Below are 26,188 nucleotides of genomic sequence, written 5' to 3'. Positions count from 1 at the left end.
AAGCCGGAAAGTGGAAACACGTGTTAACAAGTCTATCAGTCCTTGCCCGCCTTCATTCACAGGTAAGTAAAGTGTTTCTTTCTTTGTCCAGTGGCGACCTTGCCACAAAAAGTTTAAAAAAAGGTTCTGTAGCTTTTGTATCAATGATTTGGGCGGACACAATGATACGAATTTGTATAACAGCTTTGGCATGATTATACTATTAACAACTAAAGTGCGCCCCCTATAAGACATGTATGGCGCGTATTTATTGTACCTTTCAAGCTTGGCTTCCACCTTTTCAGTTATTCCTATCCAGTTGTTGTTTTCAAAGTCGGATGTATTGCCAAAGTATATACCAAGGATCTTTAAGCCATCGCTGTTCCATTTTATGTTGAGTGGCTTATCGTCACGGAACCTCCATTAGTAGTTAAAGTTACATTATAGGGACGACCATGAGGGCGCTGTTCATAGTTGGAAGTGATGATGAACAGCGCCCTCATGGTCGTCCCCATAATGTATCTGAGGTGGGGATGCGATGACGTCATACGGGGTGGGATGACGTCACAATGGGAGGCTGTGCATAGCTTAGCATAAATAATGACGTCACAATGGGAATTCGTGCATAAATTAGCATAAATGAGGAGCAATGCCGTAAAGGGGATCATTTGAATGAGGATGACGTCACAATGGGATATTGTGAATACATTTGCATACATAAAATTGATGTGAATACGAGGTCGTGTCGAGGTCATCGTGAATACATTTGCATAAATTACCATCATTTTTTTAATTATTTTTTAATTATTTTTAATTATTTTTAATTATTTTTTAATTGGACAGGCGTGGACGAAAGATTTTTCAGAATGTTTCGTAGAGGGCGCTCACACACACGCACACACACACGCTAATAAATACACGTCATTTTGAAAACTAACAGAGTTTATTACACAAAGAAGGGAAATCTACTAATGAGTAAATAATCAAAAAGAATGGATTAAAAACTGAGTAATTGAAATTGAGTATATAGAAAGTATACATTTTGTTTTTGTTTTGTTTTTGTTTTTTGTTTTTTTTTGTTTAAGTAAATAATCAAAAAGAATGGATTAAAAACTGAGTAATTGAAATTGAGTATATAGAAAGTATACATTTTGTTTTTGTTTTGTTTTTGTTTTTTGTTTTTTTTGTTTAAGTAAATAATCAAAAAGAATGGATTAAAAACTGAGTAATTGAAATTGAGTATATAGAAAGTATACAATTTGTTTTTGTTTTGTTTTGTTTCTTGTTTGAGTAAATAAACAAAAAGAATGGATTAAAAACAGTAATATAAGAAATATTCGATTATAATAAAAACAAGAGAAAAACGAAAAACATCGAAAAGTCAATACACACTTTTTTCTAATCAGAATCGCTCATCTGTGATAAAAAGAAAAAAAATAATATGAAATCGATTTTTGTTTTGTTTTGTTTCTTGTTTGAGTAAATAAACAAAAAGAATGGATTAAAAACAGTAATATAAGAAATATTCGATTATAATAAAAACAAGAGAAAAACGAAAAACATCGAAAAGTCAATACACACTTTTTTCTAATCAGAATCGCTCATCTGTGATAAAAAGAAAAAAAATAATATGAAATCGATATATATATATACATGTGAAATTTCAAAAGCATAAGTCATCTAGTAAAACTGCGTGGGAAAAAATATTTGTCATAAATAGGGAGGTTGAGTCCGGTCACGTTTTCGATATATCTGTTCACATAAAGGTCATTCAAATGTCTATCACGCGTAAAAGAGTCGGCTACGGAGTTCACAGGTTTCCCCTCGTCAACTGCGCAACAAATAGGGTTAGGGATCAGTAGAAAACTCACCGAGTGTCTTTCACTGTACTACGGAGAATGATTGACATTCTTATTATTCTATATATGTTGTTGTATAATGTCAAGGAGTTGGGAATCCATTTCACGAGTTGATAGCGTAATTTCACAGGAATCTAAACACAGTTCAGGGTTAGATTTATACCTTTGAAACAGAATACGTGTATAACGCTTGGAAAATTTTCCAACCAAATCTGGGTAAATGCGTTGAAATGCGTCATAACACATGGAAATTTTACCAATATCAATCTCAGATAAAGCTTGGTCAATAAAAAACCGGATTTCATCGATCCGGCTATTTTTATCGACGAATCCATAGGATAGACACCAATGTTGACGTTGTGACGGGTGGTCTATTTCACATCCGAGACAATTAGTTTGGATGATGCTACGTACGTGTCTACAAATGAATTCAGCGATGAGTTTTTTGGAAACAAGTTTATCCAGTGGTTTCCTCAGACTGCTGGCTGTGAAAAAAACAAAAAAAAAAAAAAAAAAAACTGTAAATGACTATTTCTCTGATTTACCATTTCAGGCATATTCAGTGGGTTTTAAATTCACGGTTTTATCGTTTTAATACATAAAATGTTCTATGCATTAGAAGTCGGGAAATGAGCAACGAATATTTGGATTTTTAAATGAAAACTAACATACCTGATAGCCCTGTTGATTTGCGGGATAATATTATTCAATATTCTGAACTGGTTCGCCCGTAAGGATACACCACGTTTTGTTGGGTGACCATTATAGTGCTCGCGAATGTGAACATAAGTTTGTCCGCGAAAAGTATTCACTGTGACAAACAATTGCTTGACTGGGCAAAGCAAATATGTAAAAATGTCTGTCTCACCTCTCGGTGGAGCTGGTGACGGACGCATTGTGCCACTTATAGCTAGTGCATTCGTGACTTTGCGTCGTTTAATACGGCGAGTTGAATTTTCAGAAACATCGGGCTGTTCTGTAACTGGAGTGGACATTCCAGGAGTGGACATTCCTGCATTCGTGACTTTGCGTCGATTAATACGGCGAGTTGAATTTTCAGAAACATCGGGCTGTGCTGTAACTGGAGTGGACATTCCAGGAGTGGACATTCCAGCAGTCGCGTCCTGTAGGAGACTGCCTGAGAATTCATTGAGGTAGGTGCTGAGCTGGTTCGAAGCCATGTTGCGAGTACGCTCGTCAGTGATAAAATGATTCGCAATACTATCGTCGCGTGTTAAAAAAATTCCCTTTCTGTTACCCCGGATGTTTACATCATGTCAGCATTTTTCCCAACCAAGTCAAATATATTTATAGATTCATCACACACTCACACACACATGTTTATGGTAAAATAAACAGGTTTCTTCCGTTCAAAACAATTCATGAATCCAGGGGGGAAATCAAAGTCGAGTTCGCTATAGTGTTGAGCGATGAATGTCAGACCTATGTCGTCATAATCCATTTTTATCACACAAACCACGGTTACTAGTTTGTAACTGTGCACAAACTGACCACACAGACACAAAGATGTTTATAGTAAAATAAACAAATTCACATCTGTTCCTGAATCCAGGGGGTGGGGGTTTATGAATGTCTGTTATCTAGGGCATTTCAGGGTGTCAGATCTGATATCAAAACACAAATCGTTGGAGTGTATTATCCCAGTGACTTCATAGCTTATCCAGTATTTTTAATCGAGCCACACTCGTTACACGGAATGAAATGGCGTCCACAGATAATATAAGGTAGGGAATTCATTGTTTACTTTTTGTTTTCATGTTGTAAACACTACCTAATAATTCGGGATATGTGAAAAACTGTCAGTTGAAACCAGGGGAAAGCTTCTACCATGAGTCTTTACGTCTTTAAAGAATACTTATCTTTTTATGCTATGAGAGACATTGTTATAAATTGGCACAGAAAATAGAAAGTCTGAGTAGGTAGAAAATGTATAATTAATGAAGACTTGTTTACTAAAAACGAAAACTACAATATTTTCAAATGATGTCATACCGCGGTCATTCGCAAAGAATGCCTTGACACAGCGAATCAAGACTTGCTTGGACTCATTCATCGAGCATACCCCTCAGCTTTAAAACAATGATTATGTGCGGTATTTTCCCAATTAGTTAGGGTGTCTTTTCACTAGACTTGACCTTTTATTTTGTCATGAAGGTCAACATAATGTATAGCGTTACCCGCCAACATGTTTGAACATACCGGTAGCAACGTTATTTTCCAACCTTAGCTCGTTCAAAATCTTTTGTTTTTTAATCGGAGCATGAATGCACGCCCTCTATATCTGAGTAAGTTTTTTTTTTTTGAACTGACCACAAAGTTGTAGCTGATTCAAAACTCTTGTCATTTTCAGACAAACAGAAGAAAGCGACAATTCAGATGAAGGGTGATTTATTTATTTATTTATTTATTTATTTATTTATTTATTTATTTATTTATTTATTTATTTATTTATTTATTTCAAATTTTACCTGAGGAAAAAATAAAACAGGATAAAACATGTTTTTTAACTTTTTGAATTTACAGGGAAAGCAATTCACAGCTTAAAACTTTGTCAGACCTAGAACATGAATATGGTTTTATAAGCAGGTGTGTATTCGATATTATATAAATAACTCGTTCGATATGCGTATGAAGATTTAGTAAACAATATGAATAATAACAATAATATAACTCTTATTTTTTCAGTGAAGACGACGCATCTGAGAAATCACCTACGAAAGATAGTGTCTCGTAAGTTGTTTGTTTGTTTGTTTGTTTGTTTGTTTGTTTGTTTGTTTGTTTGTTTGTTTGTTTGTTTGTTTGTTTGTTTGTTTGTTTGTTTGTTTGTTTGTTTGTTTGTTTGTTTGTTTGTTTGTTTATTTATTTATTTATTTATTTATTTATTTATTTATTTATACATAGTTCATGGTCTCCAGCCAGCAGTATAGATACTCCAGATTTCAATCAGAAGTTGAAATGTCTTATTAAATCTGGTTCCTGCTCACATGTAACGTAAGTATACAAAAAACAAAAACAAAAAAAACAAAAAACATGTGAGGTAAGTTGAAATTTGTTTTTTCGTCTTTAATCTTTGTTGTTGTTGTTGTTGTTGTTTTTATAGTTCTACAAGTACTGGATTTGCAACACCCAAGTCCGCTAAGAAAAATTTGTACTCTATATATGGAGAAACGAACACGCCTTCCCACCCTCCGAGTCCAATAGGGCCTGTTAACCATCCATCTACCTCGGGATATCAACGTGGGGGTCGTAAAGACTATGTAAGGTATGTTTATTTATTTATTTATTTGTTTATTTATTTATTTGTTTATTTATATATTTGTTTGTTTGTTTGTTTATTTGATTATTTATTCATATATTTGTGTATTTATTTATTTAATTTGAAATTTTATTACAGTGATACTGACACAGATGATAGTGACGAGAATATCACCGACAAGATTAATTTCAATCTTGTCAGTAAGAGAAAACGTTTTGTCAAAAAGTTTAAGGTGAGTGGAACGGACTGGGTTGTAAAAGTTTCGCATCCAAATGCCAATACGTTTGATGAAGTGCATAGCGTATTACACGCTACTTTTCATCAACTGCTCGAGCTGGTCACCTCTGACCTTGACGGACGTGACCAAATTCGCATTTCCATAAACGTACCCAACTTGAACAACGAAATTTGGTTACCATTTATACCGGTTGAGGACATGAATGTTGACAAGGTGATGTCAAAAGTGGAGAGGATTCTACAATCTTACCAAGATATATCCCTTGAGGAAAACATCACCATCAGGACAGTATCTGTTGAAATGCCTCTTGGTGCCGGCAAAACACGTGGGAGGAAGCGACAGTTTGATACAAAGATCGCAGACAGGTTGAGAAATTCCAAATCTGTCATTGAAATCGTTTCCGATGACCAGATGTGTTGCGCCAGAGCGATCGTGGTCGCCATGGCACACGCCACAAAAGAGGAAAATCCACCATCGGTGTGGGATTCTATAAAGAGGAAAAAAACGGCAAACTACTCTATGCAAACCGTCCGAGCTAGAGAACTTTTACGGAAGGCCAGAGTCGAACAGGGACCATGTGGCATCGAGGAGATTAAAAAATTCCAGAGCGTGTTACCCGATTTCAGAATACACGTATTGTCGCACGATCATTTTGACTCCATCATCTTTGTGGGCGATGCCGCAGAAGATTCCAAAGACATATATCTGTTTCTGAAAGATAAACACTACAACGTCATCACAAAAATGACTGGTTTTCTGGGAAAGGGCTACTATTGCACTAGGTGTGACAAGTCTTATTCCAACCGTTACGATCACGTGTGTCCGACGGGATGTTTGAGTTGTGGAAATCAACTGGACTGCGTGGTTACACGATGGCAAAAATGCGGAAATTGTCACAGATTTTTCAAGAACGAAGAATGTTTCGAAAGGCATCAAAAGTCAGTTAATGGGAAAAAAACTCTTTGCCAGTCAGTTCAACGTTGCGAAAAATGTCACAAACTCCTCAAATATCGTGAAGGGTCTCACAAATGTAACGAAGTTTACTGCAAAACCTGCAAGTCTTTTCAGACATACGACCACCTGTGTTACATTCAACCACTCACCGATAGAAAAAAGAACCAAGAATCTGACGATTCGATGGAAGAATTTGAGGAGGATAACTCTGACAGCCATGGTAACTACGTCTTTTACGATTTTGAATGCACGACCGACGAACATTGCACTCATATTCCAGATCTGTGCGTAGCGCGAATTCCACCGAATACGGAGAAAGTGTTCAATGGTTCACGTACCTTGGAAGATTTCTGCGAGTGGGCATTAGAAAAAGAGCATAATGGGATGATTTTCATCGCGCATAATTCAAAGGGGTATGATGGAATTATGATTCTGAAATACTGTCACGATCACAAGATACTACCCGAAGTCATCATGAATGGTTCGAAAGTCATGCAACTATACATCCGTCGTGCAGATATCAAATTCATTGATAGCTTGAATTTCCTGCCCATGGCTCTATCTAAACTTCCTAAGACCTTCGGCATAGACGAGTTACACAAGGGTTTTTTTCCTCACCTGTTTCCGAGATCCACTGGAGACAATTACAGAGGACCGATACCTGGGGCTCGTTATTTTGACCCAGATGGTATGAAGGAGGTGGCTAGAAAGACATTCTACACATGGTACAATGGAGAAGTAGAAAAGAATTCCGTTTATGATTTACGTAAAGAACTGCTCAAGTACTGTCGGAGCGACGTGCGCATACTCGAGGAGTGTTGTTTGGCATTTAGATCGATGATGATGGATCTCACCAAAGTTGACCCCTTCAGCCGTTGCATCACGATCGCTTCCGTGTGCAACGTCATATTTCGAAAGCATTTCCTGACTCCTGACACAATCGGGGTTGTGCCTGAGAAAGGGTACCTCAGCGCCCAGAATCAATCTGCAGATGCTATAAGATGGATGGAATACGAGGCACACGTCAATAACACGCATATTCAACATGTTCGTAATTCCAGAAGGGAGATGAAAATTGGACCTTATTACGTAGACGGATATGATGCTTCTACCGAAACCTTGTATGAGTACTACGGTTGTTACTTCCACGGTTGTCCAAAGTGTTTTCCCAGAAGGAATGAGACGAATCGCAAGAATGAACTCAGTATGACATCCCTCTACGAAAGACTACTGGCGAGGGAAGAGTGGTTGAAATCGAAAGGATACTCGCTAGTCACCATGTGGGAATGCGATTTCAAAAACCTGATGAAGAACAATCACAAAGTCGAGAGGTTTGTCGGAAGCTTAGATATCTCAAATCCTATCAGAGGTAGGGAGGCTTTTCTCGGGGGTCGTACCAACGCCCTGAGTCTGTATTACGAGGTCAAGGAAGGCGAAAAGATAGAATATGTTGATTTTTGCAGCCTCTACCCGTACATCAATAAGACCTCGCGATATCCAGTTGGCCACCCGACAGTCGTAACTAAAGACTTTATCGCCAAACCCACAGACTATTTCGGTATTATCAAGTGCGACGTTTTACCTCCGAGGAGATTGTATATACCAGTTCTACCTTTCAGGGTGAACAACAAACTGATGTTCCCACTCTGTTCCAAATGCGCGGAAACCATGAATCAAGACGAATGTCACCATGGTGTCAATGAACGTCAGCTGACGGGTGTTTGGTGCACTCCAGAATTGGAAAAGGCTGAAGAAGTAGGGTATCGCATCACCAAGGTATACGAAGTTTGGCATTATGATGAGTCGGCAACATACAACCCTGAAACTGGAGAAGGAGGGCTGTTCACCGATTACATCAACATGTTTCTGAAAATTAAACAAGAGTCTTCCGGTTTTCCAGAGTGGTGTCGCACCGAGGAAGACCGAACCATGTACATCCAAAGGTACCGCGAAAGAGAAGGTATCGTCTTGGACAGAAGCAAGATAACCACCAATCCAGGTCTCAGAGCTCTCGCCAAGCTAAATCTCAACTCGTTCTGGGGAAAGCTGGGACAGAGATCAAACTTTGGACAGAGCACGTATGTAGAAACGTCCGCCAAACTGTTGGAAATGTTGATGGATAATACAAAGGACGTCACAGATCTTTCTTTTGTCTCTGACGAAATGGTTCTTGTCCACCACTGCGATAAAGAAGACAACATTACCGAAGCACCCAATACGAACGTTGTACTGGCTGCCATGACGACAAGCTATGCCCGACTTAAACTCTACAGTGTTCTGGAGAAATTAGGTAGTAGAGTCTTGTACTTTGACACAGATTCCATCATTTACATCCAACGAGCTGGAGAATGGGATCCACCGACAGGTGATTATCTCGGAGATTTGACGAGAGAAATAACTCCGACGGATAATTACATCACACATTTCGTATCGGGAGGACCGAAGAATTACGCGTACCGACTACACAAACCGGACAAAAGTGGGAACCAAACGGTGTGTAAAGTGAGAGGGTTCACCCTCAATTACAGAAATCAACTGGAAATTAATTTTGACTCCATGAATCGACTTGTTCGGAGAACAAGCGGTCCTCTACACGTCAAAGACCCTCGAAAAATAACGCGCAAGGGAGATAGAATATTCAATAGAGAAGAAGTTAAAACGTACAGTTTAGTGTATGACAAACGGGTGATACAAGATGATTACTGTACCCTCCCATACGGCTTCTAAAAACAAAAAAATATATAAATAGAAGCTAGATCGTCGGTTACCCATCATTCATCCATTTGAACCTTGAACAATCACATTGGCATGGGTTCTACCAAATCGGACTTGGTTCTATCACTCGTCTATTCTGGCTTATGTACATTACCTTATTTTGTTTTAAACTGGATGTTGAAAAAGTACATTGAAGAACGTAAAAGGAGACGCGATAACCAGCGAGGTCCTATGATATCGTCATGGATGCAAGATTGAAACACCCATTTACCTCTCTCGTGTGCGGTCCCACGCAGTCTGGGAAGACGTTTTTAGTCAAACTGATATTAGAACAATGTGACAGCGTCATATCTCCACCACCAGATGTTATCTATTGGTGCTACGGCGAGTTTCAGCCAGCCTATTTGGAAATGATGAAGACAGTGCCTCAAATTCGCTTTATCGAAGGGATACCTCCAGATATTGGTAGAATAATCGACCCGGCTAAAAGAAACTTGTTGGTGATAGATGATCTGATGACAGAAACGGGTAACGATAAACAAATCGCCCAATTCTTCACGAAGGGATCTCACCATCGAAATTTATCCGTGATACTGATTTTGCAAAATCTCTTTCATCAGGGCAGACAATCGAGAACCATCAGTCTCAACACGCACTACATTTTCCTGTTTAAAAATCCAAGGGACGCATCACAAGTCAACGTTCTGGCAAAGCAAATGTACCCCGGAAACATTAAGTTTCTTCAGGAGGCATTCACCGATGCCACCCAAGAACCTCACGGTTACCTCCTCGTGGATCTGATGCCAGACACCCCTGAGGAAATACGCATTCGAACGAACATACTTTCATCTCAAGTACCGATAGTGTATGTGAGAAAGGTATAAAAAAAAAAGACAGTCTTTCATCGTCAGTCATTTCACCATGTCATCCCGCATGCGAAAGAACGCTGATTTTCTCTCTGTATTGCACAAGGCCAACTCGAAACAACAAAAGGGGATAATTGATGGAGCCTCTAGTGACTTGATACAGTGTCTGTGTGAATGCTCGCTCAATGTGTTGAAAGGGAACGTCCAGCTATCACCTAGTCAGAAAAGAAAATTGGCGTTGTACGTGAAACATCTCCGAGCACTGTCCAATAAGAAAACTCCAGTCAAGAAAAAGAAAAAAATTCTGGTTCAGAAAGGAGGTTTCCTGGCCGCCTTGATTGCTCCCTTAATTTCGAGCATACTCCCTCCCCTACTAGGTCTTAAATAGATGGAATCCGTGAAGAAGATGGCTTTAGTCCCTGCTGAGCTATTATCTACCATCCAAAGCCAGAATGCTCAAATGACGAGACCTGTGGTGAAATCATTGACTTCGCTGGATAGAGACATGAACGACATAACGCAAATGGAAGAGTTGCCTGAAGATGAAAAAGTCAAACTGTACCAACAGGTTCTACGCAAGTACTTGTTGTTGCGGGAGAAGAAAAACGAACCGATTCCAATCTCCGTTACGCAGCAATTACCCAACACTGATGCTGTAGCCGATCAGGAATCTCAACCCGACAAAGATGGTGTGCCAGATCAAATTACATCCGAAGTCTTACAAAGTGTTCCCAAGAGCATGCAGAGAAAAGCGAAGCTTCTACTACAGAAAGTTAAACAGAACCAACGGGTCGACTGGGGTGAAAATGGTGAATTAATCATTGATGGACAATCCGTGCCAGGCACGCACATCATCGATTTAGTCAATGATTTCTTGCGTAAAAGGAAGAATTTCACCCCCACAGGTTGGAGAGAATTTGCCGAAGTTATGAAAATGTCAAATGTACCTCAAGACCTTGTTGGCAATACAGATCGGTGGTCTTACATGCATACCAACACACTCAAGGGGAGAGTTCCGAAGAGACGTGGACCCCATGTGGTTTCCACTCCCATTCATCCTCGACACACGTGGGTGACGTATTAAATAGAACCTCGTCGCAACCGCTAGATCTCACTTTGGTTCAGTCGGTCGTGATGGATCCACGCTGTCCTGCTTTGCTTTCGTTTATCGAACGTATCCACTGCCTCTGCGCGTGTGAAATAACCACACCCGTAAACAATGACGAAGAAGATGGACACCGTCCTAGACGAACTGTTTTACGATGTCCAAAGTCCTGGAAGTTACGGGGGTTTGAATTCCCTTTATGCTGCCGTAAAAAAAACAAAGAGAGGAAAAAAGATAACCAAGTTGGACGTGAAGAAGTGGTTGAGTAAACAGGATACATATACTCTGCACAAACCTTCTAGACGGTCCTTTAAAAGAAGGAGGGTGGTGGTTTTCCAAGTGGACGAGCAGTGGGAGGCTGATCTATGCGATCTCTCCTCGATATCCAGATACAACAGTGGATACAAGTTCTTATTGACGTGTATCGATGTTTTTTCAAAATATGCTTTCGTCGTACCTCTGAAAGACAAGAGAGGGGCGAGTTTGGTCGAGGCATTTCGGAAAATACTCGGGAAGGGGCGTCGCCCTGACGTTTTGCACACGGACAGAGGAACTGAATTCACCAACAGACTTTTTCAGAACTACCTCAAGAGCGAAGACATTAAGTTCTTTACTACAGGCAATGAGACTAAAGCCAGCATTGTGGAGAGATACAACAGAACCATCAAGGGAAAAATGTTCAGATATTTCACGAAGAACAACACGTTGACTTATCTACCTGTATTAGACGACATGGTACGTTCTTACAACAATACCCATCACAGAAGTATAAATACCAAACCCTCACTCGTTACCTACGCGAACCAGAAAAAGGTCAGAGACATATTGTACGGTGATCTAAACACAGAGAAAAATGGGTTGAAGAAGAGGAAGATTTATAAACTCGGTGACAGAGTCAGAATCAGTAAAACCAAACACGTTTTCAAAAAAGGTTACTTACCCAATTGGACCGAAGAGGTATTCACGATTGTTGGACGTCTCAACACACAACCACCTGTTTACAAAATTTCAGATTACAACGGCGAAATGTTGGAAGGTACTTTCTACGAAGAAGAACTTCAGAAAATAGTAAAAGACGACGATGCATTGTACATTGTGGAGAATGTGCTGCGCAAGAGAAAACGTAAAGGTCACGTGGAATATTTCGTTAAGTGGCGTGGGTATGATGATTCGTTTAATTCTTGGATCAGGGACTTGCAACGTTTATAAATACCATTCACACACACGATGACCCGATTCATTTCAAAAGATCATCATGTCTGGAAAGGATTTCTTTTTGACGCTCCCTAGTAATGCCTCGCTCGATGTGTTCCCGAACAACACATTGACAAAATACACTGTCAAACTACCGAGAACGCTTTCGCTAGATGGCGATTGGGAAGTAGCATTGGCCGACATCCACTACCCAAATTCGTGGTACAACGTCGTACATGACGAAAATAGGATCTTTTACGATGCCTCACCCAATATGAGAGATCACGGAGAACTGAAATTGAATCCGGGCTACTACAACTCGATCGAAATGATTTTAGATGCGATTCGAGAAAAAGGTCTACCAGATGAAATACTGATGACATATAATTCGAGGTCAAGGAGAGTGACCGTGGCGGTTGAAGAAGGAGCTCGTGTAATCTTGATGGGTGGATTGGCTGAACTGTTAGGATTTCCCTCAAATACAACAATTACAAACGAAAGACGCACTAGTCCCTACCTTGCCGACATTAGAAGTTTGTATTCCCTCTACGTGTATTGCAATATAGTCGAACACCAAATGGTCGGTGACGTTTCCGTACCTCTCTTGAGAATAGTCAATGTTGAAGGAACCCATGGAGATAGCGTCAATCACACTTACAACAAACCTTACTTCCTGCCGATTCGAACGTCAACATTTGAGACTGTGGAGATTGATATAAGGTCTGATACGGGGGAGAAGGTGCCATTTCAACGCGGACGAGTGATCGTGACGCTGAGTTTTCGCAAAGCTCGTCCTTCGCTAGTGTGAAGAAAAAATGAACAGACATCGACCTTACACTCCTCACGTGGGGGTTTATAGAAATTACTACATGAATCAGATTGGACGAGGATCTGTATTTTCTGGCGCGAGACTGCAACGCGGATATGGAATCGGAAGTATGTTTTCTGGATTGGCGAGATCGGCCGCACCTCTGTTAACACAAGGTCTGAAAGCAGTGGCAAAACCAGCGCTCGATGCCGGTTTGGGTATTCTAGGTGATGTTGTACAAGGGAAAAACTTTAAAAAAGCGGCTTCGAGTAGAGCAAAGACTGCGGGTCGTCAAATTACTTCTTCAGTATTGAGCAATTTATTTGGAAGACCCTCTCAAACGGGGCGAGGACGCACCATCAAAAGAAAGAAGACAACAACGAGACGTGTCATTTCTTCCAAGGCTAAGAAGAGGAGAAGATCTCCGGATATATTCGACTGAACATCATGGCTTTTGTACACGAACACTCCTGTGAATGCGCAAAGACGGAACTCGATCTCTTTACTATTCCTCGGACACAGACAAGTATCGAAAAAGGAAGTTACGAAGAGGTAAACCCACTCACGAATATAGCCGATGGTCCGATCGAATTTGTAATACCTTCGGCCGGAAGTGACTACATCGATATTGGTTCTACGCTTTTGCACATCAAGGCTAAAATCACGAATGCAAATGGAAGTAATTTGGCTGCGGACGCCACTGTAGGGCCTGCAAACTTGTGGTTGCATTCCCTCTTCAATCAAATCGATGTGTACCTAAATGGAAAGCAGATTTCGGATGCATCTCCCACCTATTCTTACAGAGCCATGATCGAAACGCTATTGAATTATGGAGGCGATGCCAAATCAACGCAGATTGGTGCTGCGATATTTGAGAAGGACACCGCTGGAAAAATGAATGTTGCAAACCCAAGGGCTGATGATGGTGACGCTAACATGGGACTCAAACGTCGATACGCATATACATCACTCAGTAAGACGGTCGACATGATCGGACGAATACACGGGGACATATTTTTTCAACCAAAGTATTTACTCAATGGGGTGGAAGTTAGACTGAAATTACATCGAAGTAAAAATCAGTTCTGCTTGATCAGTTCAACCGAAAATCCAGCATTCAAAGTAGTCATCACCGATGCTACCCTCCTAGTGAGAAAAGTCAAGTTGAGCCCCAGCGTACAACTGGGACACGTTGAAGCGTTGAAACAGGGTACTGCAAAATACCCCATTGATCGATGCGTTATGAAAATCGCTTCCATCCCGGCTGGTACAATGTCATTAAACAAAGATTTGATCTTCCTTGGTCAGCTGCCCAAAAGGATCATCCTGTGTCTGGTTTCTAATACGTCTTTCAACGGATCCTACGAAACAAATCCATTCAACTTCCAGAATTACGGTATCACATCACTGGTTCTCAATGTTAGAGGCGAGCAAGTTCCCGCAAAGCCATTGAAGACAGACTTCACGGCAGCTGGTGGCAGAAGTTGCATCATGGCTTATTACACTCTATTTACCGGTACAAATAAAATGGGTCAAGACCAAGGCAACGGCATCACTCGAGACGAATATCCCGAAGGGTACACAATCTTCGCATTTGACCTCACTCCCGACGAATCGGCCAGCGATTATCACCTCAATTTGATACAAGAAGGAAAGATTGGTCTTGAGATTCAGTTCAGACAAGCATTGACTGAGACTGTGTCCGTTTTGATTTATGCTGAATACGATAACGTTATCGAGATTGACAGAGACAGAAACGTATTGACTGATTTCTAGCTGCGATGGACACGAATCAACTGAATCGTATTCTGTCGACTAATCCGTACACTAGAAACGTGTTCTTTGGCGTTTATGCTAGAGATCAACTGCCTAAGGCTAAAGTGTTGGAGTATCCCGCAGCGTTCGTATCAAACACCGATGATAGTAGCGGAGGTGGGACACATTGGGTGGCTTTTTATCTGAAGGATCCCTACCGTGGAGAATATTTTGACTCGTATGGTAGTCAACCCTACTACGTGGAATTTAAGAGATTTCTCGATAAAAACGTTTGTACATGGATCTACAATCATCAAATACTACAAGCTCCGTTCTCTACAGTGTGTGGTCAATACGTCCTGTATTACTTGCTGCGCAGATGTCGAGGGGAACCTATGAAGTCCGTAGCCGACTCTTTTACGCGTGATAGACATTTGAATGACCTTTATGTGAACAGATATATCGAAAACGTGACCGGACTCAACCTCCCTATTTATGACAAATATTTTTTCCCACGCAGTTTTACTAGATGACTTATGCTTTTGAAATTTCACATGTATATATATATATATATATATATATATATATATATATCAGTAATTTTAATGAAAAAAAAGTACATTTATCTTAGTAATAGTGACACCTGTTGTTTAGTGTGATGAACCCCCACGGTTGGGTACAGGAGCATAGAAGTTTTTAATTAAAATTGTTTTCCATAAGAAAAATGAAACCATCATACATGGCCTTATAAACAGCCTTTTACTTCATAGTGGGGTGGGTGGAGTAAAGCTGTGATTATTTTTATTACTTTCTGACCATCTAGTTTGCCATTTACCATGTCCATATAAACTAAAGCTCCAGCCAATATCAGATTTGACTACTTGTTTCAAGCTATGGCACTTGGAAATGAGTGTTGTGACATGTGGCAAATGTCCAACTGTCTTGGTTAATAAGATTGGCTATATTTCAACTAGAAACAGGTAAACCAGTATACCTGTATGTACGAAGCCAGTGATCGTTATTCAAGCCAAAGAAACTGCATCTATTTATATAAATACACATGGACAGAGAATATTTTCTTGGAGCACTAAATGTGACAATTGCCCTACTGTCTGTGATAAATATACCACACCAGCTACATAGTGCCCGACGAGGAGTTGGGTAGGTAGTGAAGAAAAACATTGACTGAAGCCTGGCAGAGGACTGAATTGTTGTCAACAGCAACAAACATACTGGGAAAGTCAAAGACAGTGAAAAAACAAACAAACAAAAAACACACAGGCATATAAATACTAACTTTCTAGGATCTTTATTGACTCCAAGTAATCCAGAGTAGAACGAGATGAATCAACGCTATACTCCGCCATCTTTATTTTAATATTAGATGCAACCATTATTCTGTAGGGGACAACGGGTCATAACTTGAGGGGAGTTAACACCCATGATTTTTAAAATGCCTTGATCAATAAGAGTCTAAGTTACAGGGAACATTATTTTCATTTTTCAGTGGACCAATAAATGCATTTGACAGGAAAATAGAAAAACTCTACCACAACAGCAATTAGAACAGCTTGCTGCATTATAAGTATCACTTCCCTGTCAAATTAGTGGTTCATGCTTATTTGAATCTGAACATAACAGGCCAATTCTATCACACCTTGCTAGGCTTGAACTTCCATCCAATCAGAGCATTCCAAATGAACATGATTCTCCACAAAACTAGAGGGCGCTCTGACCAAAAAATTGCCATGATCTAAATAAAAAGAACTGAATGTCCACAGTTATGTCTGTAGGTGTACCTTACCTGCATGCAAAATAAAGTCCAAGATTGGTCGGTTATGTACGTACTTATCCAAAATGAATTCATAACCATTTTAACACGTAGCCAGGGTAATGAAATTAAACGGTACCCACCGAAAAATACACAGGGTCAGAACCCTGACCAACATATTGAAATAAAGTCCAAGATTGGTCGGTTACGTACGTACTTATCCAGAGTGAATTCATAACCATTTTAACACGTAGCCAGGGTAATGAACCAATGCATTGCCTGATATTAAATGTTAACTAACGTTTTAGTACATATGTATAAGCATTCAGTAATTTTAATGAAAAAAAAGTACATTTATCTTAGTAATAGTGACACCTGTTGTTTAGTGTGATGAACCCCCACGGTTGGGTACAGGAGCATAGAAGTTTTTAATTAAAATTGTTTTCCATAAGAAAAATGAAACCATCATACATGGCCTTATAAACAGCCTTTTACTTCATAGTGGGGTGGGTGGAGTAAAGCTGTGATTATTTTTATTACTTTCTGACCATCTAGTTTGCCATTTACCATGTCCATATAAACTAAAGCTCCAGCCAATATCAGATTTGACTACTTGTTTCAAGCTATGGCACTTGGAAATGAGTGTTGTGACATGTGGCAAATGTCCAACTGTCTTGGTTAATAAGATTGGCTATATTTCAACTAGAAACAGGTAAACCAGTATACCTGTATGTACGAAGCCAGTGATCGTTATTCAAGCCAAAGAAACTGCATCTATTTATATAAATACACATGGACAGAGAATATTTTCTTGGAGCACTAAATGTGACAATTGCCCTACTGTCTGTGATAAATATACCACACCAGCTACATAGTGCCCGACGAGGAGTTGGGTAGGTAGTGAAGAAAAACATTGACTGAAGCCTGGCAGAGGACTGAATTGTTGTCAACAGCAACAAACATACTGGGAAAGTCAAAGACAGTGAAAAAACAAACAAACAAAAAACACACAGGCATATAAATACTAACTTTCTAGGATCTTTATTGACTCCAAGTAATCCAGAGTAGAACGAGATGAATCAACGCTATACTCCGCCATCTTTATTTTAATATTAGATGCAACCATTATTCTGTAGGGGACAACGGGTCATAACTTGAGGGGAGTTAACACCCATGATTTTTAAAATGCCTTGATCAATAAGAGTCTAAGTTACAGGGAACATTATTTTCATTTTTCAGTGGACCAATAAATGCATTTGACAGGAAAATAGAAAAACTCTACCACAACAGCAATTAGAACAGCTTGCTGCATTATAAGTATCACTTCCCTGTCAAATTAGTGGTTCATGCTTATTTGAATCTGAACATAACAGGCCAATTCTATCACACCTTGCTAGGCTTGAACTTCCATCCAATCAGAGCATTCCAAATGAACATGATTCTCCACAAAACTAGAGGGCGCTCTGACCAAAAAATTGCCATGATCTAAATAAAAAGAACTGAATGTCCACAGTTATGTCTGTAGGTGTACCTTACCTGCATGCAAAATAAAGTCCAAGATTGGTCGGTTATGTACGTACTTATCCAAAATGAATTCATAACCATTTTAACACGTAGCCAGGGTAATGAAATTAAACGGTACCCACCGAAAAATACACAGGGTCAGAACCCTGACCAACATATTGAAATAAAGTCCAAGATTGGTCGGTTATGTACGTACTTATCCAGAGTGAATTCATAACCATTTTAACACGTAGCCAGGGTAATGAAATTAAACGGTACCCACCGAAAAATACACAGGGTCTGAACCCTGACCAACATATTGAAATAAAGTCCAAGATTGGTCGGTTATGTACGTACTTATCCAAAATGAATTCATAACCATTTTAACACGTAGCCAGGGTAGTGAAATTAAACGGTACCCACCGAAAAATACACAGGGTCAGAACCCTGACCAACACATTGAATTAAAGTCCAAGATTGGTCGGTTACGTACGTACTTATCCAGAGTGACTTCAGACCCATTTTAACACGTAGCCAGGGTAATGAAATTAAACGGTACCCACCGAAAAATACACAGGATCAGAACCCTGACCAACACATTGAAATAAAGTCCAAGATTGGTCGGTTATGTACGTACTTATCCAAAATGAATTCATACCCATTTTAACACGTAGCCAGGGTGGTGAAATTAAACGGTACCCACCGAAAAATACACAGGGTCAGAACCCTGACCAACACATTGAAATAAAGTCCAAGATTGGTCGGTTATGTACGTACTTATCCAAAATGAATTCATACCCATTTTAACACGTAGCCAGGGTGGTGAAATTAAACGGTACCCACCGAAAAATACACAGGGTCAGAACCCTGACCAACACATTGAAATAAAGTCCAAGATTGGTCGGTTATGTACGTACTTATCCAAAATGAATTCATAACCATTTTAACACGTAGCCAGGGTAATGAAATTAAACGGTACCCACCGAAAAATACACAGGGTCAGAACCCTGACCAACATATTGAAATAAAGTCCAAGATTGGTCGGTTATGTACGTACTTATCCAGAGTGAATTCATAACCATTTTAACACGTAGCCAGGGTAATGAAATTAAACGGTACCCACCGAAAAATACACAGGGTCAGAACCCTGACCAACATATTGAAATAAAGTCCAAGATTGGTCGGTTATGTACGTACTTATCCAGAGTGACTTCAGACCCATTTTAACACGTAGCCAGGGTAATGAAATTAAACGGTACCCACCGAAAAATACACAGGGTCAGAACCCTGACCAACATATTGAAATAAAGTCCAAGATTGGTCGGTTATGTATATACTAATGGCATATAATATGGTAATTCTGGAACGCCCATTGGCCAATTCAAGACGTGAATGATACTCGTCCTCTGGCTGAAAAAATCTTCGTTGTTCGATCTACTCACACATAGATTCTTATATTATAACATTATATTTCGTAAACTTACCATTGCATTGTTTAAGCTCATTTCATCATTCTTCCGTTCTCGTCTGGATTTGACTTCGCACACAAAGTAAGCAATTTAACGACTAAATTGGTTGACAGTGCAGCAGTGCGGCAATCAATTTGCCTCTAAGTTTGTTACTAGTGTTTTCCTGAAAGCTGCATTGCTTTTAAAACTACTGTCTTGTTAGCCAATACCATTGCTGACGTAGTGTACAAAACAAAAGTAACCCAACTGCGTCTTGGTCAGTCTGAGCTTGTTGTGACGTTCGTTTGTTTGTTAATGTCTTCTCGCAACTAGTCAATCATACTATTTAAGTTTTTTTTGTGTAAACATTTATTTGATCAAATTATCGTGAATAAAAGACTTGTATGTATTTAATTTGTTCATTTTCGTGATTTGTCGAAAGTTGACGAAGGGCGTATATGCATGCGAAATCGAGGCTCATTATCGTGCTAAGAAAAGCATACGCGCATGCGTATTGATTCAGCGACAATCGGCTACCCAAGCCGGAGGGAGATCGTAGTATGAAGATAAAACAACTCATTTAGATCTAAATTAATTAATCACGGTTTGCATTTTATCCGATGCATATTGGAATTTATAATGATCACTCCGATACCAGAATACCGGTGGCTATACAGTATAATTTAGTAATGTCCGCCCTCTCACACAGTGGGGGAGATTGTGCCCTGTACCAGTAAGTTCCAGGTTCCAGGGAAAGTTACAGAATACTACCAGAGTCAATAAAAAAATAGTTGTGGCCAAACAACACGGGCAGCTGACAATTTGTGTCCTGACTAAATGATTTCGTGCTGCTGGTTACATGAGAGTACCAAACATGACACTCACAATGTGATTTTAGGGCACGTTTTTGTTAAAATATGTAACATCTGCTCTACTAATCTGAAAGTGACGATTGATAGCTTGTTTTAATGGTATTCAACTAATATCCACGACAGTGCAAATTAAGGGATGGTCATGAATTTCGGTTTTCAATTCAGAATTGTCTCAAAGACAGGAAACAGATGTTGCTATGTCAAGAATTCGAAAAACGCTTGTCGTCTTTGTCAAGGACGGGTAGGCGTTAGATTGACTTAAAACATATGTGATATGTCATGTCCCATTGGGGGGTAAAATATATATTTTGACTTTGTATATAAATAATGTTGTCAATGAAATAATCAAGCAATGTTAGGGAGTTACAATTACAGAAATAGTTTGACAAATGCAACATGGAATACTTCAAATGGGTATGCTAATCATTATTACAAATTATCGTGATTCGTTGAAATGATATATGGGTCCTTCTTGACAGGGGTGAACGTAAGTGTGTTTACAAAGTATACCCGTGAAGAAACATATATAAAAAATAAGAAAACTTGTTCGTCTACATACATGTATTTATTTAAAATAGTGAGCACTTCTCGCAAATTACCAACCTCTACAATTATCATTTAGTTTTTGGTAAAAATACAACTAATTTGTCATATATATAAAACTTCTTATTGTGTTTCCTTCAAGTCACACAAGTCCCATATAGTGGTTGCAATGCCCATTGATCAGTAGACTGCGTTACCGGGTCTACTAAATATTAAAATTACTATTTGCAAAGATAAGATCAGAAAATTTCACGTACAATGTTATTAAAAATAACCACAAATACACACATTTGTATATGCAAATATTTACGATTCCGTGACTTTTGGCAAAGCCTGATACCATTCTTGTGCGCGTGGGGATAAATATTTTATCGCCAATTCATTCACGTCTTGAAACACCTTTCCAGGCAATGGTTTTAATTCTCTACTAAGAGTATGTAAATGACAATCTGTTATTCTTGTCATTTGCTTAATTTTCCTGAACGACACAACAATCGGAGTTTCTTTCGGATCAAGAGTCTTACGCACCCAGGCTGTTTCCGGATGAGAAAATGTTTTGACAGTACCATCAATTAATCGTTCACCAATTCCAAAATTAAAATAGTGAGCCTCGTCAAACGAAAATTTGATTCCGTTGACATCTTTGTACCTGTATGTAAACTCATTTTTTAAGTATGAAGAATAATCATAAATGTCATCAATTGTCAACAGTTTGGCTTTATAGTGGCCCGCAAATGACGACTGTTCTATCACATTTAACCAATCTGTAGGAAGCTCTATGACATCGTGTTTCCGTGAATTCTTTTCAATCAGCCCAAAGTGACGATCTGCAAAGCTGTATGAATGTCCCTCTAACAGCGTTTTATAATCTATTCGCTGGAAAGTTCCCTGGTCAATTAAACTCTGAAGATACCACATAAATTTATTGTTTAAACATTCACCTGCAAATGGCAAAAAAGAAAGTCAGGAAAGACAAACTTGTCACTCAATGCCCGAAATTATTGTCTAGCACAAATATACTATATATAAAAAAGATATTCACCTGGATGGTTATCCGAACTCAAAATAGCATGCCGTGAGGTTATATTCTGTTGCACGAGAAGGCTTTGGAATGCAGAGATGATTTCATTTGGACCTTTACCTCCGTTCATTTCATCCCAAAGAAAACAATGAAAAGTTCTTGTCTTAGCAACGTCCACTCCAAGACATCTCAGATGTAATTTACTGCGAAAGTGCCAGTCTTGAGTGGAGACCTAGTGGTTGAAATAAACAAATAGATCAGATAAGGCACTAGATATGATATATCGTCTATGAACGGTAATTCGAATCATCAATTTTGGTCAGCTGAGGAAAGCAGGGATCGATATGATATCAATAATTTATCGACTGTTTAAATATGGAAATTTACGTCCGATATTAGATCGATATTAGACAGGCTTGATGTTGGGTCTTAATCAGGATTTTTGGAATCGCGAGCTCCCTGATAAACATATGGTACTATAATCTATAATTATCAAATTATCCGATAATAAAAAAAAATAAGCAATATCCCACCTTCATGCTAGAATTATTTTATATGAAGTAATCTAAATCAAATTCTATGTGAAGTAATCTAGATAACAACATGAAAGTGTACGGCATTATAGAGAGCATGTAATTTAACATTAAAACTAATATGTCTTACCTTTGGACATGGAAGGCTTTTTGAGAAATCTAAGTGAAATACAGCAACGTCATTCGTTGAACAAAAATTATCCATCTTTAGTTCCGACAAGCAAGATGTCTGTTTCCAACTAACCACCACGCATTTATATTGCAGAGCAAGTGGTTCGTCTTCTGTAACATAGTGCCCTCCCTCGGCGGTTGAACACATGATGAGATCAAATTCAGTCCGCTACGAAAATACTTCGGGAATTTCCCAGTTTTGTGTGTCGGGTGGTTTCATTGCCAAAACTGTAAAATCGTAATTTATATTACCATAATGTGTTTCGGCAATTGACAAATGATCCTGTAGGGCCTTCTGGAAACGCCGTTTGTCCTCGGTCGTTCTTGCATATTTAATTTTTTTGGCCATCACATCACATCGCTGACAAGTATCTCGCCGAGGCCGTTTAAAATGGATATCAATGTTTTTTAAAACGTGTGTTCGAAAAGTTGAAAAGGAAACGTATCGTCTGTTATTATTTCGTTGTTTCTTCAGATAATCGCGATAGCAACTACTAATACTATTTGAAGCTGGCATATATTTTGTTTCAGTGTTTCCAATATTACAATAATGGGGGGATTCGAATGTATAACTTGCCATATGATTGTCGATGTCCATAACGCATTGTCTGTCAACAGATCTGTGGTGCAGTCCGTGTTTTCCGCGGCGGTCGGATTGAATTGTCGAAAGTGGTCTTCTTTTCCCCATAAGAGTTGCAATACGTTGCTTGCTGATTCCGAAGATTTTCAAAAATCCCAGACGGCAGATACGCTTTCTGTTCATTGTAACATCAATAATATGATAAGTGCGTGAATTGTATCGGCGTACCGTCCGTATATCCATTAGTTGTATTAAAATGAGATTCTGCTCATCATAGCATTTAAGGTCAAAATCACGGCGAATCATTCTGATATTTCGAACGCCTGTTTGGATTAAACAGTCATTGTTACACGAACAGGAGAGCGACATCCGGTCAACAAAAGGAAATGCTCTGTTTTTCCTCGCTGTAGTAGATTTTGCAAACTTTCTCGTGATAGTTACTTTTCGTTTATATAACCCTTTACGAGGTAGTCTTTGAACTGTTCTATGAGCCCATGGTTGTTCAAATGACCAGGTATTATAACAGAATCCTCCACGTACGGCCATCGTTCAATACATATGCGTACTAAGTGTAGCGTGGCACAAAGATTCACATTCCTTGACAGAGGAAGTTGACGTTGCATTTGTGTACGACCTTGTGAATATATTAAAGAAACAAATATGCAACCTGAGGTTCGCGGTTCCACAATCCCAGTTTAGCACTGGTGCATCATGGGAGACATAATTAAATGGGCTGTTCAACTCACAGATCAATTTATATAGTTGTTGATAATGACGATAACTTTTCCTCGACCTCGTGTAAGTTACAAAATTCTGATTCCAACAACGTAGTTTAGAATTATAGACCCTACAATAATACGAAACCAGTTTAATCTCGAAGTACTGTAGACTATATAGTACTAGTCAAAAGTTTAATGTAAACTATAATTTGCATGTGTATCGCTAACCACAGTTCCTCCACTGAGATGAACATCTCCTCGGCACTTATGCATAAATTAATAAATATTATCCAACAATTCAAGTATTAAATCACAAATAAAGAATGTGATTGTTTTGGGTGTGGTAACGCGATTTACCAGGGTTGAAACTTTCCGTCGTGGTATAATGAATATGAATTTTAAACTACACGTGCATTTTCATGAAACCGATATGATCACATAGAGACTTGTAACTTTAAATAAAATTTACCGACTTTACTTAAAAACACGCAATATTTGTAGACGTGACACAGAACAGAAGTGCTCCCAACGAGAATGATATGACGTCACCGCTGTCTCCCCACTGAAGAGCAACGCGCACTGTATGCGATTCACACCTTAGAACAACAGCGTTCCCCAACTGGCTGTTGGGTACTGTGCGCTAACTATGTCATCTGGCTACACCAAGCACGGGCTAAAATTTAAGCTAATCTCATATGTTTTCATATAGGCTAGTCCGAGTTGCGTCCATGTAAGGATGAAACAGTGTTTAGCACTGGCTAAGAGACGCCCAAACTCATTGTTCGTCGTGACTATGAGTACCAATCACAATCCTATCCTCATTCTCAGCGTGATTACCATATTGATAATTTTTCAAGTCACTATAACTATGCATATGATTATACAAGTCCATGCTACAATGACACTCGCTCTCATAAAGAATCAAATCTCAATCATTTTAACTATGATTTACGGGAGTTCGGACCAATTTCCCGTGTATTAATTTTACGATCTGTCACAGCGGCTTACAGTGATATATTTTGAGTTTGTTCTTTGTTTGATACATACCAATCAACGTGAACATTATACTAGTGTTTGGCAAAAGAAATAGAAAAAGAAAAAAACGTCTACATCTAAATGCTTGGTTCATGTTGAATCCGTAGGACTCGTACAGTTACGATCACACGGTAATCGCGGAACTTTCACACTCAGGCAATAACACAAGAATGCATTTAATAAACCCGTAACGAAACGTAACTTAAATCAATTTACATACAAAACATATGTTTGGCGGTATTAACAATTATCAGTATCGATCATCGGTTCCATATATTCGGACACATTCAATGACCTAATACGTGAATGCAATTTTGACCCTTTATCATATTCGATGCGTAATATCACAAGATTCTTTCGTTTAAATTATATTTCTAACGAAACAGTACCAGTTGCTGAATGCAAACCCTGTTCGGCATTTGTTTGAGCTGCTTTCGTTGACATTATCTAATATAGAAAGACAAATTCACGGTTGACGAAAATTCAGGGCGATGTGTTCGTGTAAAATATAGCGCCCGCACTCAGTGGGGGGGGGGGGAAATAACGCACACATACAAGTTTAATTATGATTACATCGCGTTCTACCTTATCTTCATTTTGGGTCTCGTGGAGACCACAGTCTATTGATCAGATCAAACATGACGGGCGGTGCCAGCAAGACGATCCACTCACGCAACTCTTACGGCTATTATTCTGGATTCGGCTTTCTAGTACAAGATGGAAAGGGTTAAAACACGCCCGAGTATGGCACAGGTGTGACACTTCTAAAGACGGATTTAGCATTCCACCATGCACAACGAAACTAATTTGATGGACAGTACGAACTGCTCCATTCGGAGTTATCCTACAAGTCCCGTACCCTCTGCTTGTAGAACCACTCCAAACCCAACACCCATACTTGCCACAAACTATTCGTTTTTCCAAAATTTTGAGTTTTAGAGCAGATTTTTCGTTGGCTGAGAGATCGCTGATTGAGGTTGCCATATCTATTGCGCTCATACGCGAGTGCCCTACAAGAGTTTCAGTCTTGTAGTAGTAGCGGTGACAGTATTATGCAAATGCATGGGATCGACGTCTCAAATACTAGTGAAATTGTAGCAATAAGAGAGACTGTCAATTATTCGATTTACGGAGATCGTATTACAAAAACATCGAAATACGAAAAATGACCACGCCCAAATATTTCATCACCACAGCAATAAGATAGCATTGCATTAGAAGGGAGGGGGCAATTTGAAATTA

At 39.1% G+C, this 26,188-nt stretch overlaps 3 protein-coding genes across 3 annotated transcripts; 2 read left to right on the top strand and 1 right to left on the bottom strand.

Annotated features, from left to right (window-relative positions):
* Window positions 1-5,551: 5,551 nt before the first annotated feature.
* LOC146726060 (uncharacterized) lies at window positions 5,552-9,034 on the top strand. The gene has a single exon (XM_085496301.1). It carries the CDS (start codon window positions 5,552-5,554, stop codon window positions 9,032-9,034), a length of 3,483 nt encoding a protein of 1,160 aa, XP_085352427.1.
* A 4,408-nt stretch (window positions 9,035-13,442) lies between these two features.
* Window positions 13,443-14,771, top strand: LOC144363014 (uncharacterized protein F54H12.2-like). Its single transcript, XM_078013927.2, has one exon. The coding sequence runs from the start codon at window positions 13,443-13,445 to the stop codon at window positions 14,769-14,771; it is 1,329 nt and encodes a 442-aa protein (XP_077870053.2).
* Window positions 14,772-21,090: 6,319 nt separating this feature from the next.
* On the bottom strand, window positions 21,091-22,674 carry LOC146726059 (uncharacterized). The gene is made up of 3 exons (XM_085496298.1): window positions 22,572-22,674; window positions 21,930-22,140; window positions 21,091-21,828 (listed from the first exon to the last, which is right to left on the bottom strand). Exons 1-3 carry the CDS (start codon window positions 22,644-22,646, stop codon window positions 21,194-21,196), a joined length of 921 nt encoding a protein of 306 aa, XP_085352424.1. The 5' UTR covers window positions 22,647-22,674; the 3' UTR covers window positions 21,091-21,193.
* Window positions 22,675-26,188: the final 3,514 nt, after the last annotated feature.

The sequence above is a fragment of the Saccoglossus kowalevskii genome, unplaced genomic scaffold (genome assembly GCF_978046115.1).
Source record: "Saccoglossus kowalevskii unplaced genomic scaffold, keSacKowa6.1 SCAFFOLD_100, whole genome shotgun sequence".
In the NCBI taxonomy this organism is placed as follows: Eukaryota; Metazoa; Hemichordata; class Enteropneusta; family Harrimaniidae; genus Saccoglossus; species Saccoglossus kowalevskii.
This window is presented reverse-complemented; position numbering and strand designations above follow the sequence as displayed.